At 39.9% G+C, this 13,181-nt stretch overlaps 1 protein-coding gene across 3 annotated transcripts in view; it reads right to left on the reverse strand.

Moving 5' to 3' along the window:
• Positions 1-12,441, reverse strand: part of vrk2 (VRK serine/threonine kinase 2) — a 15,920-nt gene extending 3,479 nt beyond the window's left edge. For 2 of the 3 annotated variants that reach the window (XM_016671198.1, XM_007551433.2), the window contains exons 1-11: positions 12,284-12,441; positions 11,227-11,361; positions 11,054-11,109; positions 10,111-10,180; positions 9,339-9,426; positions 8,387-8,495; positions 8,158-8,250; positions 7,871-8,003; positions 2,663-2,783; positions 2,007-2,065; positions 142-311 (exon numbers count right to left, since the gene is read on the reverse strand). In XM_016671198.1, the coding sequence (XP_016526684.1) occupies positions 142-311; positions 2,007-2,065; positions 2,663-2,783; positions 7,871-8,003; positions 8,158-8,250; positions 8,387-8,495; positions 9,339-9,426; positions 10,111-10,180; positions 11,054-11,109; positions 11,227-11,356 (1,029 nt within the window). In that variant the 5' untranslated portion in view covers positions 11,357-11,361; positions 12,284-12,441. The remainder of the gene's footprint in view (positions 1-141; positions 312-2,006; positions 2,066-2,662; positions 2,784-7,870; positions 8,004-8,157; positions 8,251-8,386; positions 8,496-9,338; positions 9,427-10,110; positions 10,181-11,053; positions 11,110-11,226; positions 11,362-12,283) is intronic. The other variant, XM_007551431.2, reaches the window with a different exon arrangement.
• Positions 12,442-13,181: the final 740 nt, after the last annotated feature.

Below are 13,181 nucleotides of genomic sequence, written 5' to 3' on the forward strand. Positions count from 1 at the left end.
AAACTTGCCTGAAAACTCTGACAATTTGAGTTTAGAGATATGTGTGAATCCTGCAGTGTTGATCCTGATATGTATCAAGATGCCACGACGACTACTTAGGAGACACTTGACACAATGATAATCATCTCATTTTGTTCTCACCTTCTCTCTTTTAGAAGACTCCTTGGAGGCTGACCTTTGGTGACCTTCAGGCGCAGACAGGTCAAGTCCTTCTTTGACACGACAGTCCAGCAGCTCTTTAAGAAGCTTGTAGTCAGGCTTATCGTCATAGTCCAGAGTTCTCACGTAAATCAGAAACTCAGCTAGCTCATCTGACGATGGCAGAAAACATCAAAAACAAGCTTAATGAAAAAAAAAATAAAAATACGTAGACAACTCTGGATCAAGTCAGAGAGCAAAGCAATGAAGTCATTTAACAGGATTGCACTGCAGTCAGGATGTTGATTCTGTGATGTTTCTTCCCATGTATGAAATCGTTTTCAGAAGTGAGGCAACGGCAACAAACACAGAATGAACCTGAAGGTCTCTCGCTGCAGATAAAACACCGACGGGCCATGTATCTCCTCACACACACAGCAGATCAGGCAAGCGTACAGCTATGGAGGTGCATTGTGTCATACACTGTCAGCCTCGATGGATCGCACACTGGCCAGGCGGTGTGTATGACACACACTGCAGTAGAACCTGTATCTCTCCCCCACACACACTCAGGTGGTTGATGCATTTGTTGGCTCTTATCTGCAGCGGGCAGCCTGGCTTTGTCAGTAGATGAGCGTGCCGCTCTGACCATACATCACACGCCGAGCCATCACTAAGGTGTGACCTCTCCGTATAAAGAGGAGATAAAATACAACTAACTTTGAAAGGCATGTCAATGAGACAGCCGTCCGTTTAATTGGCACAAAGCGGAAACGGATTCCCAGGTAACAGAGGGCGATTCTGGGTCCACATATTATGTTACACCCTTATTCCAAAGTAGAATACTTCCCCCCAACAAAAAAAAACAAATTCAACATGCAAAACCCCATAATAGGCTCTGTTTTCTTCTTTTTGGAGATTTTCTTTTTTCTTTCTTGTTTCTGGCTGAGGCTTTGCGTGTCTGGACAGTTTCTCCCTCGGGTTTTGGATGCTGCGCAGCTGGAAGGACGTTTACTCTTAAGTTTTTACTTGATGCATAACCGTGGAAACAAGGTCTAGTTTTTTTTTACAACTGGGAGCAGCTGATGAGCATCTCAAGTCATACCTGAACCACGACCCCAAAATCCCAATTAAAAGGAGACTTCATGGACGCAGACCAGAGAAAGGAAGAGAAAGATCAAACTGTCTCCTCAACTGATCATAAGGAACAAGACTCATATCCCCAACTCCAACATCTCTCTGTCCGGCTTTCTAACCACATAGCCAGACAGAGATCTAAAGAGGAGCAGAAAAAGCCAATGAGGTGGATTAGCAGTGTTCTGTATGTTGCTGTAAAATATTATCTCTGCTGCCCAAAAATTGAGCTATCATCATGTCATAACTGTTATGAAACTGTGATAGCAGTCAGTCAGAGAAATCAGTACTGGAGATCCTTCATGCCCACAGCATCACCATCCACAACTCTTTGAAGGTATGAGTCACGACAGCATTTCATTTTTTTCTGGAATAAGTATCTTTGAATTTGAATGGAATTTGAAAATTACATCTATAAAAGCAGTTGCTCTTTGCCAAACTCAAAATTGAGCCTATTTTCACTGATCATGATGTTTCTATAACCTGATTGGTAAATGCAGTTGATTGGTCATGATTCCACAGCGCGCTTTGTGTCCTCTTGATGCCTGCCCCCCTGCCTGAAGTGTCCTCAACCGTGACCTTCTCTTCAGATCCCATAAGATCAGCTCCAGATTAGACAGAGGCGCCTTCCCTCCTTTCCTTTGGCTTCATGTCTTACTTCCAAATTCTCAGTTTAAGCTGAGAAGTCTAAATGATGTCCTGTAACCTGAAGCAGCCCCGCAGCCTTGGCTTACCTGTGCTGGCTCCGCTCACTGACAGCTGCTGAACCGAGCCAGGCAGATTATCCATCAGTCTAAGAGAGGAAATAAAACGAGGAGGAGATGAGGTCACAAAGACGCGGGAGACAAGAGTTCAGGGGCAAAAAGCAGGATGAGAATAAGGCAGCAGGAAAGGGGAGCTAAATCCCAGCTAAAGCAAGCTGTCACACAGAGTGTTAACACTTATCTGGGGTCAACTACACTTCCTGGATTATTAGTGACCATGAATATTTACACAGCTCTGCTGCAGAGCACAAGACATTAGCCTGCAATCATTGTAATACGGCAGCATTAGAAACCACAGAACCAGAAGCTGAGTTAATTTAAAGAGAGTGTAAGATGAAATATTTTCATACATATTTAGTTTGACAAATGTCTGCCATAAGAAGGAGCCATGAGCTGCTTTAAATCAAAATACCTCTGATAGCCACTAGGGTTTGATCCAGTGAAGATGTGCAGAAAGCATTCCAAGTTAATCAGTCTTTTTTTTTATTTTTATCATGATCTCACAGAGACGATTTAGAAAATCCAACCTTCATTTTGAATACATTTAAAGGCAAATAAAGCTGCTGCATCCTGGAAAACAACACAAATCTACCCAAATACCAAAATTAGCACTTCTGACAACTTACTTGATTTTGGCCTCTTGCACCTGAATGGGGTTTTTGAGGACGTTGTCCCAGGGTAGTGACCCACATAACCAGTGAAGAAGACAAAACCCCAAGATCTGGAGGTCACCACGTCTTGAAGGCGCTATAAAACCGAAAAGAAGAGATCTTCAACCTAAAGGTTGAAAATCTTTAGGTTGGCAAGATAAATGCCAGGTGGATTTATTTTGCCAAATAAATCCACCTGGCAAGATGAGAGGTGAAAACGCCTCTTAAAACAGAAAAACTTTGCTGCATTGTAAAACTAGACAGGTCGATATTTTCACAAAAAGTGAGTTTGAGAAGTGGCAATTTAAAGACGACTGATCTAAAATCAATGGAAAACTTATTTATTCAAGATTTATTTTAGAAAATAAAAACAAAGTCTGTAAATTCATATGCTCATACTTTTCCAGAAATGGAAAATGATACAGATAATTTCATACATTTTTAGTAGGAACCCTTGTAACAAGGTTGAAAAGCCAAAAACCATTGAAAATGCTCTTTTTCCTCTTTCTATAACTAGAATAAAAGTTTCTTAGACCTCAAACTGCATGTTAAATCTAGAGAATCCTGTGGTGAAAAGAGATTCTGTAGGATATCCAGTCCAGACTTGAACAGTTTAATTATTGATGGATTGACTGATGATCAAATGCAGATGATACTTATTAAAAAGTGTAGCTTCATACCAACAGGAAGCTCCTGAGCAAATGGCAACTCTGAAGATAACGCGCCTTTTTGTCTTAACTTAATTATCTGTGTGTCTGCATTTTAAATGCAAGGTGATATTAAGGCTGGCAACAGTTACTAACCAAACAAGTGAGAACAACAAAGATTTAAACAATTAAACATAAAGTCAGGATAAAATGTTGACATCAGGCCAGTGTAAGCTCCTATGCACCAAGAGCTCTTATAACAAATCATAAGTGTGTTTTTCTCCATCTTATGGTGAGCATACGAATGACTGCATGGATCTACATTTATGTGTGAGGTCTGTCGATAGTTGGTGACCATGTCCAGTAAGGTTGAGCCTGGGGAGTTTTAGTAGCTCAATACAGTAAAGGCTGCCACACGTCTAGGGAGAAATTACCTATCGACTGACTCCAGCAGAAGGGAGAAATCACCTGCCTGAGCTGCTGCCAGCATTGATCCTCCCCCCGGTCAGCCAGCAGGCTGGTCCAAAGAGGAAGTGTGGCCACTCGCGCAGAGGATCAGATTAGGAAGGCGGTAAACTGATTTTAAGTTGACGTATTTGTGAAATTAAAGTACTGTGATTTGGTATAATCAAGTTGTCGTCCTCAACGTGAATAATGACTGTCAACTCCAAGTGAAATGGTGCGTTTCAGGCACACGTTCAGGACAAACGTGTGCCTGACTCACAAACATGTATGTTGGCTGCAATGATGCAAGCTGAAAGTTTAAAAAAATGCTGGTTAAATATGGTTGATGACAGAATGTTTATATCTTTTATTGCAATTAGTTGTCTCTAAGACTCAGTCATGGGAGCGACAGTTTAAGCAGATCTCCCTCACTCCAGCTACATCCTCTAGCTTGGTTGAAAGAGATATAAAGACACAATATCTCAAGCAAGTCTTGGTCTCCCCTAAAGCCTCTTAACAATGGGGCATGTCTGACACACCTCCCAAGAAAGGCATCCTTTCAAGATCCTCAAACCACCTTAACTGGCTCCTTTCACACAGAAAAGGACCGACTTCACTCTGACCTCTTCTTTTCTCAGACCAGCAAGACTAAGAAGGAAGGTAATTTCAGCAGCTTAGGCGAAGCTGGTTTAATTGTAGGTTTAATTGTGACCTCCAGGATGAGTCAATAATTTTGGTAGACGACCCAAGGTTCTGTGTTTTCTTCATTGTAGGTAACAGCTCGCGTTGTGGTTCACTGGACTGTCAGCGTCTTTGTATTCATAGATGCTCATGACGTTATTGTTGCTCATCTGTTGTTGAATTTCTCTACATTGGGGCATGATGCGTTTGCTTTTTTAGAAACTTATAGCCTGGTTCAAGCTGTCAGCTTCTATATAACCGGTTCCTTCATTCTACAGGTGTGGCAGTAATCAGGCGGGCAGTGAAATAAGCTCCGCTTTTAAGAGAATGTGGTAGATCACAGTAAAATAATTATTAAACAGGGGAGTGGGTGGAGATTACTTTTTCACTCAGGACCAGGGTGCTTTAGAAAGCCCCCCTCACCCCCCGCCTGTTTCCTTTAAAAAAAAAACGTAATTTCTAATATACTTTTTGTTATGATTTTGTAATACAATTTCTTAAATTATCTGAGACATGTAAGTGCGACAAAAGAGCAAAAACAGAAGAAATGAAAACCTGCTCTGAAGGAAAAACAAAGAGTCAACATGTATTAGCTCCAAACATGATAATGTCATCATCTCGTCTACTTGATCTTAATAACGCTGATAATAAGGGTCAGGTCTGTTTGTCCTTGTGAATTTAAAGTATGTATTATGTCCGCATTACAGTGAGGCTCTCTATAGTTGTGTAAATGACTACAGAGCGACTTAATGTTTCCAAGCGCCTGTTGGAGGAGAATAAAGATGAAAAATACACGCGATACTGACACAGGAAAACGGGAGTCCAATTCCCAGAGCAACATAATGGATTAACAATTAAAAAGATCAACAGCTACATTAAACGTTGCTGCCCTCTGCGTTCGCTCTGGGCGCGATAACGCTGCTCATTATGCCACTTTATGTGTCTGCTATTCTATATTTATGTACATACTTTGCCCTCGTATGAAGAATGGCAAAGGACAACAAAAAGAAGCATGCCTGCGTATGTGCATGTACAGCTTTCACGTGAAACCTGGACACAAACAATCCATAAATACATCCAACACACCGGCTGTGTTCCCACCCAGCTTTAGACAGCGAGCTGAGAAAACGTTGGCCGTGCTGCTAATTATCTCCTATTGTTATTCAGATTCCCTTAAGCACAATGCTGTGTCGCGCTCTTAACCCTCTGCCTTGCAGACTTGTTGTTTGGAGACGGTCATCAGTCCGCTGTCCGCCCACCAAATGGCACTAATTACACCGTTTAGCTCCGGGTACATAGGTCTGCCACTAGCAGGATGTGTTTGCCAAGGCTCATCATCAGCAACCTGACAACATCTTTGTGGGAATGAATGCCACCGGGTCGGCGAGGGGCAGATATGAGTCTGGCTCTTGAGCACGTTCTGTCTGTGTCTTAGCAGATTTTTAAAGAGGAAAATATCAAAGCGCATTACAAAGCTTTCGTTAGCTAGAATCTGAAACTGCACGTTGAAAGTCTCAATTTTCAGCTGTTCTTACAGCTCCAATACGAGCACACACTGAACCAGATAGGACACTGGTATATTCCCTTATAAGGATCAAAAGAAGGAATTTGAAGACCAAATATAATTTTGCAGCCAGAAAACTTAAATACTGAATGATTTAAGGAGAAAACAGGCTTTTTTTTATTGTATTTCAAAACAGAGGTGACCAACTGAAAAGGTATGAATATGGTGAGGACATATTTCTCCTCTGCTACTGAAATCCATCCATCCATTCAAAACATCCATTACTTTAAAAATAACTGGAAAACTAAATGCATACGGTCTCCTGTTTATGAAGAATGACGGGTAGTGTCACTGAGAAGTGCGTCGACTGTCACGCTGTCACATCATCATGAGTAAAACACAGACTGATTATGTGTAGAAAAGTGAGACTTGCAAAACAACATCAACATTGTTGATCGTCGAGTGCTGGTTCACTGTGTGCATCAGAGGAACAATGCTGGTCAGAACTGGTGCAGACATCATCACATCTAACTGAAAGCTTTAACAGTATTTGTGTATCAAACTACAGTTTTTAATTACGAGCCATCGTCCCCCACTGTGGTGAATTACAAGTCGACTGCACTCAATAAAGATCGCTTCGAAATCCCAGATTACACTCTAAACTCCTGTTCTTACAGAAGGGTTTCCTGGTGTTTCATCAATCGGAACTTCGGGTCTAATCACCTGTTGTAAGTTGCAGGCAGGAACATTTGAGAAGGAAAGATTGTAAAGCTGATGATAACCACCATTTGAAGAAGTCCTTTTTTCCCTTCCCAGTGCAATATTACACCTGATGCATCTTCCTTACAAGAGTTTTTGCAGAGCTGAATGACTAATAGAAACCTTAAAATGGTAATTACTCGGTCAGAGTTGTTGCAAACCCACAGTATCGAACTGCTGAGCGGCGGAGCTGGTCGACGTAGAGAGCACAGAGGTTATCGGTAGCTCAGGTCTCACGCTAACCAAACATCAAAGCCCTTAATTAATGGGAGGATGAATACAAGATGCAGGTTATGACTTCAGCTAATTAGGGAATTGTTAAACAGAGACAGAGCTGGGGAATTCAGTGGGGGGCATGGATGGGAAAATCAATGGTCAATGAGAAAAGGGAGCATGTAGGCAATTTGCCAGTTAATGTGTTCCCTATATCAGCTGGTGGAGGCAGAGGGCAAAAAGACCATTTTATTTGGAGCGATGAAGTAAAGAGTGTAAATAAACCAGGTTGCAGTAAAGACACCATGAAATAACAAGTCACTTATTGTCCCTTAAAATAATCAGCCTAATGTTGACTTTGATATACGACCTCCTGCCTCACTGACAAGCATCTGGGTAGGCAAGTGTAAAAAGTCAGAAACTAAATTGATCATTTATTGCAAGAGCATTATTAGTGAAAATTGTAACTTTTAACTTGAATATTATTGAACTATTTAACAATTAAAATAGAAATCAAACCACTAGCTGTAGATGTGTGGCTGTCTGTGGAAAACTTGTTGGAATCTATTTAGAAGCTTTTTCTTTATGCTTTATTAAAAACTTGTATATATTAAATTGTCTTTACACAGGGTGAGCTTTGTGTAAAGACAAGGATTTGTGTAAATTCTTGCGTAGCCTTGTGTAAATCATTGGCCAAAGATTTAAACCAGATATTTTGTGTTGTTTAAAGTGGTCCAACTAAACATTATCATCCGGATGTTTCACACTGCTACCCTTTGTGGCTCCAATCTTTATGCATCTTCTTCACTGCATGTAAAATTTGACCTTGCATTTCACGTGGGCCTCTAATTATTTCTAGAAGAGTTTGCAGGTCTGGTCAAGAAAGAGATGAGCAATTTAGCAATAATATCCATGGGAACTAATTGGATGGCTTACCAACTCCATTGTGGGCATCAAGGCTGGTGTACTCAATTGTTCCGTTGTGGCTCTTCTTTGGGTTTTCCTTGTACTCTTTATGGACTCCATCAGGGGCATATCTATAGGAGAGTCCATAGTCTGCAAGGTAAACCTGGAGCAGTCAACAGGAAACAGGCCTGAATGTTACAAATGTCACATCCAGCTTGGTAAGTTTAAACAGAGCCCTGAAGAAAAACAGCTGAGGTTAAAGGACGACGTAGCCATAGATTTTTATACAACAAACACCAATCAGCTATGTGACTGACCTGGTCTGAGTCTCTGTAACCCAACATGAGGTTGGCAGCTTTGATGTCAGCATGGACATACTCGTTTTCATGAATATACTCCAGAACATCCACCTGACAAGGACACCAAAACACAACCACCAGCATTAAATTGCGATGATGGATAACTGAATCTTAGAATCCGTGCTTAATTACTGCAACACCAAAGAAAAGAGGAGCACAGAGCGTCATGATATCATAAGTCCCTCACCAGCCTTTTACCAAGCTGGAGTACGGTGGTCTTCTTCAGTCGACCTCCGTTGCGCTCACAGACTTTCTGAAGGTCACAACCCAGCCGGTCCATGGCCATGAAACGGTACCTGAGTGGGAGAGGAACCAGACTGACTGTTTATGCCAACTAGATGTTCAATTGGTTTTAGTTTTTATTTCAAATAAAGCCAATTGCTTGAAATGTTTCAAATAAATAATTACATTTTAAAATTAAATGACATTCGAGCCCATGAGGAGTGGATGTAAAGATTTAACCAAAACTCAAGCTGCTCTTTCTGATCTATTTATGCCCTTTGCATAGTAATTTTACATACAAAATAGTTTTTTTTTTAGTATATCTTATTTTGTTATTTATACCTACACATATAAATAAAATGAATATATCTTTGTTTTATTCCACACAATACTAAAATATTGTCCCAAATTCCAAAACAATTATTGATGAGTGGTCAAAATAAGTTCATATTCATTTTTTTTAAAAAGCAATACAAAAAGTAATCAAATTCAGAAATCAATTTTGGAATAATCCTGATTTTCAGTCTCAGTTTTCATACCTCTTAGGCTGCTCTCCACTAGTCATCAGATTACTGTTGGGTTCAGGCGATCCCCCCCCAATTAGTATCTCATTAAGTAGAATGATGTATGGTTGTGTTCGATCTCAACAGAAACTGTCGTGGAAGAGCTGCCAAACATTTACAGATTCTAATTTCATAGTAAAAAGGAAACGTAGTATGACTTAGATTTAGAAAGTTTCCTCTGAATGAACTATGCAACATATTTGTTCTTTTGACAGGCATTTTGCAGAAGGTTTATTCTTTTATTTTTGGACTTCCTCTTTAAAAATCATCCTTTTATTACACTGTAAAGAAAAACAATTTCATTCTTTAATTGAGTGGATGTTGTTTGGCTTTCAAAAGGACTCATTTATCTACCGGAGGTCCTTGTATTCGGCCAGTCCTGATCCCCAGTATGTCGGGATACCCAGAAAGCTCAGCTTCTTTGCTCTCTTCCATTTTTGCACTGAAAGAATAACAAAAGAGGAGCAATTATGAGTTTGTATAACGGGACACTTCTTTTAGAACACTCTTAAAGTTTGCCATTAGAAAATCTGAAATCACAGCGGGAGGCCCAGCGCTCTGCATCGATCACCTGGAGTTAGTCTGACGGAAATAGCTGCCAACTAGAACTTGTTATTCATTCATTTCTCCCATTTCTACCAGTCATGACCCATGCAGTCTTTTATAGTGTTTGACAGAAACTTTGAACTCTGTAAAAAGTACAATATTTTTCTCTAACAATGGATTTATCCCTGCATGTCTAAGGAAACGAGCACACAAGCCGAAGGCTGCTAACACACAAAGAGGCCACAGACAAAATGGTGGGCCTGGCTCAGAAGCTTGATGGTGGCCGGCCTGACTGGCTCTCAACCAGGCTGGCAGGTGGTCAGGGGCTCTGTGGAGGCCCAGGCATCATTACAAGTGAGTGGCTTTCTCTCCTTTGCTCCTCTCCAAACGAAGGCGTTGGAGAACTCAGACAAGCATAGAGAGGAGGCCCCAACTGCCACTGGGGTGCGTGTTTGCTTTGGTTTGTTATTAATTACTGCGTGCCAGGCAGAGAAACCTCTGCGTCTGCAGCCACTTCATCAGTCAAACACACTCACGCCCCGGCGGGCTGTCGGGACGCGGGACAGGTTGTGCTACTCACCGTTCTCTGGTTTGGCTGCTCTCTGGTAGAACTTGAGCTCAGAGAACAAGGGCCCATTCTCATGATACTCCTGCAAGCACAAACACGGCGTTGGCCCTTTTTTTTCATTAAAAGTTAAAAAAACTACATTATTCAAATAGGCCACTTCAAGTCACAGATTTTATCTTAACAAATAAGAAACATTCCTGATTTTTCTTCTTTCTTTTTTTTTTGTTTGCAGTACCTTACGGGAAGTATTCACAACCCCTGACTGTTCTCAATTTTGTTTAATAGAAACCTGAATGTATTTCACTGGGATTTCATGTGATAAACATAGAAGTTATAGAAAAACAGCAAAGTGGAAAGAAAAGGACACATGGCTTTAAAAACTTGTTTCAAATAAAGTCTGGTGAGTGGCATGATTTACTGGACAACCAAAAGTCGTATTGACGTTGGTTGGTTATTGAAATAAAAGTCTAGAGCTGCAACAGTAACTTTCATTTGTAAAAACTAATGAAAGCTGGAATGACATTTTGACCTGAGGAATACGTCCTCGACAATTACAAAGCAGAATTAAGTAAATAGATAAATTAGTTATTGCTTGATTCAGATACCTGTCATTTCACCTCTTTGCCATTTTGTACCTTGGGTCTTTTCGACACAGTTTTGATATATTTACAATATATACAATTTATGTAATATACAATTACAATAACTCCAAAATTTCTACTTTTTAAGGTTTTTCTTCACATCTTCAAGTAAAAAGAAGAAATAATAAAAACAGGCACAGTTTTTTTTAAGACTTAATTTTCTCTTCTAGTCAAATTTTAATACCCTTATGCGAGTTCTGAAAGTGACCAAGTCAAGTTGTGTTTTGTGAGGCTGAAAATAAAAAAAGTATCTTGTTCCAGTCACATAGAGCTATAGTTCACCACAGAATCAGACTGATTTTCTGTGTACTCACCACTTTTATGACAAAGTCTGTGTCTGATGGAACAGGCTTGCTTACATCCTGGGAGGCTAATCGATGTCGCAGAAAACGGTTGCAAACAGTTAAAAATATATATGCAAACTGAAGGTAGAAGTTGTCATGTGTACATATTCAAAGTGTTTTCAAATAAACAGTTTAATTATTACCCAGATAAATCAGTCCAAAGCCTCCTTGACCGATGATCTTCCCCAGCCTCCATTTCTTTTTCTCACTGTCTGTGAGTATGAAGTCATCTGGGAGGGGTCTGGGCAAGGCACGCTTCCTTGGGGCAGCCATTACAGCTGAAAAAGTTTCAAACAACATTTCTCAATGTTAAGGCTAGCTTAATGCATCCTAGTCCTAACAAAAAGTAAGTTTGCAGGGTTTTATTTACCAAGAAAGAATGAAAGAAAAAAACAACTACTGGTTCTAATAACTTTATAACTTCGTGTTGTATAAATATAAAGTTGAGATTTTTGGCTGTAACGTTCCCTATAAAGTCACAGAGATATAACCAGTTTGTGAGAAATTGTATCCTAAATATATCAATCATGCCACAATCATTGGTAATAATTGGTAATAAGGTAGTAAAAGAAGCCTGGCTGACTTTTCTGACAGCAAACCAGAACAAACTCCTAAGCCCAGAAGACAAGCATGGAGGTGTAGTAGAGGTCACTTTGCAGGCACTGAGTTGAATATTAAATTTTGTGTCTTAGAGACAAATGTAAGGCCGTCTGGAGTCCAAACTATGTCATCAACAGAACAATGATTCAGAAAACTGGAGATCTCCAACCAGATTGGTAAATCAATGGTCTAGTTAAAGACCAGACTGAAATGCAGTATTGTCAAGAGGAGGTGGGTGGCTAACAACGAAAATGACTAGTGAGTGTTAATGCTGCTAAAGGTGTTTGTACCAGCTGTTGAATGACGGGGGTGAACCAAATCGAAACTTCTGTCCATCATATGATTTCCCCACAATGACACAAATTAGGAAGAAAAGCCAGTTTCGTTGCTTTTCTGCGTCCATGTAAGTGTTTAGGTCAGAGACCGTTAATAGCAACACGAAACAACCTCATGAGGTGAGTTTAAAGTGTGATCATATCGACTACTATTCGCCATCAGCTCAGATGTCAGATGATGGTTCAGGCAAACAAACGTTCGAGATACAGATTACAATCAAAACTACGTGGATTAGAAAACAGACAGCTCCGGGAAATTACTTACCTGTTGAAGTTTGTAAGCACCTCCGAAGGTGGTGCTTAGCAACCCAACGACAATTCGGTGAAACAAAACGTCCTGAAATCTTATTTGTGAGTCATAATAAACTGCGGCCACGGCGCTAAGAGATTATGAAAATGAAAACAATTCGCTTTCCGGAAGTTGTCCCTCCCACGGCACCGTTCAGCAAATCACGTGAAACTGGACGTTTCTCATTAACCAATAGCGTTTGTAGAGGTCTAGGAGGCGGGAGTTATGCAAGTAAGTTTCTTTTTTGAAACATCTACTATGAGCCTTCCAGTTTCCTGTAAAATCAAACTAACTCTCTTCGCTATGTTTATATTATGAGAACTTTTTCAGTTATTGTATTTGCTATTTTGTTGTAAATTGTTAATTAAATCTTCCCTAAAAACTACATTTGTATCCTAATGTATCAGAATCAGCTTCATTCTCCAAGTTTGCGCACTTTAAGAATTTGACTGCAATTTTGCTTTGCTCTCGATTAAGACATAAAATATAAATATAAAAAAGGTAAAACAAATAAAAATATTTTTTTTATTTCTGTACATACAAAATGAATGGGACACTCTGACAGTGTTCGTCGCAGAAAAAACTGAGGCGGCTGAATTTTACAATTAGTACTCTGAAGATGAACGTTTAGGAAGTATGTTACTTTTTTAGGCTACTCAGTGGCATGTGTTTTCTCTGAAATCATTCTTTTGTTAAACTATTTTCTGTACTTACAAAATTGCTGATGTCGCCTACTGTATATTTGGATTGGAAGCATAAGTGTGATAAAAAAAAAAGGAAACATCCATATGCAAGTACTTTTTCACAGCAGAAGTTTACAGAAGTTAATATATTCTTTGTACACAGAAAGTAGAATTTCCTTCCACAGAAATTC

The sequence above is a fragment of the Poecilia formosa genome, unplaced genomic scaffold (assembly GCF_000485575.1).
Source record: "Poecilia formosa unplaced genomic scaffold, Poecilia_formosa-5.1.2 Scaffold42, whole genome shotgun sequence".
Lineage (NCBI taxonomy): Eukaryota > Metazoa > Chordata > Actinopteri > Cyprinodontiformes > Poeciliidae > Poecilia > Poecilia formosa.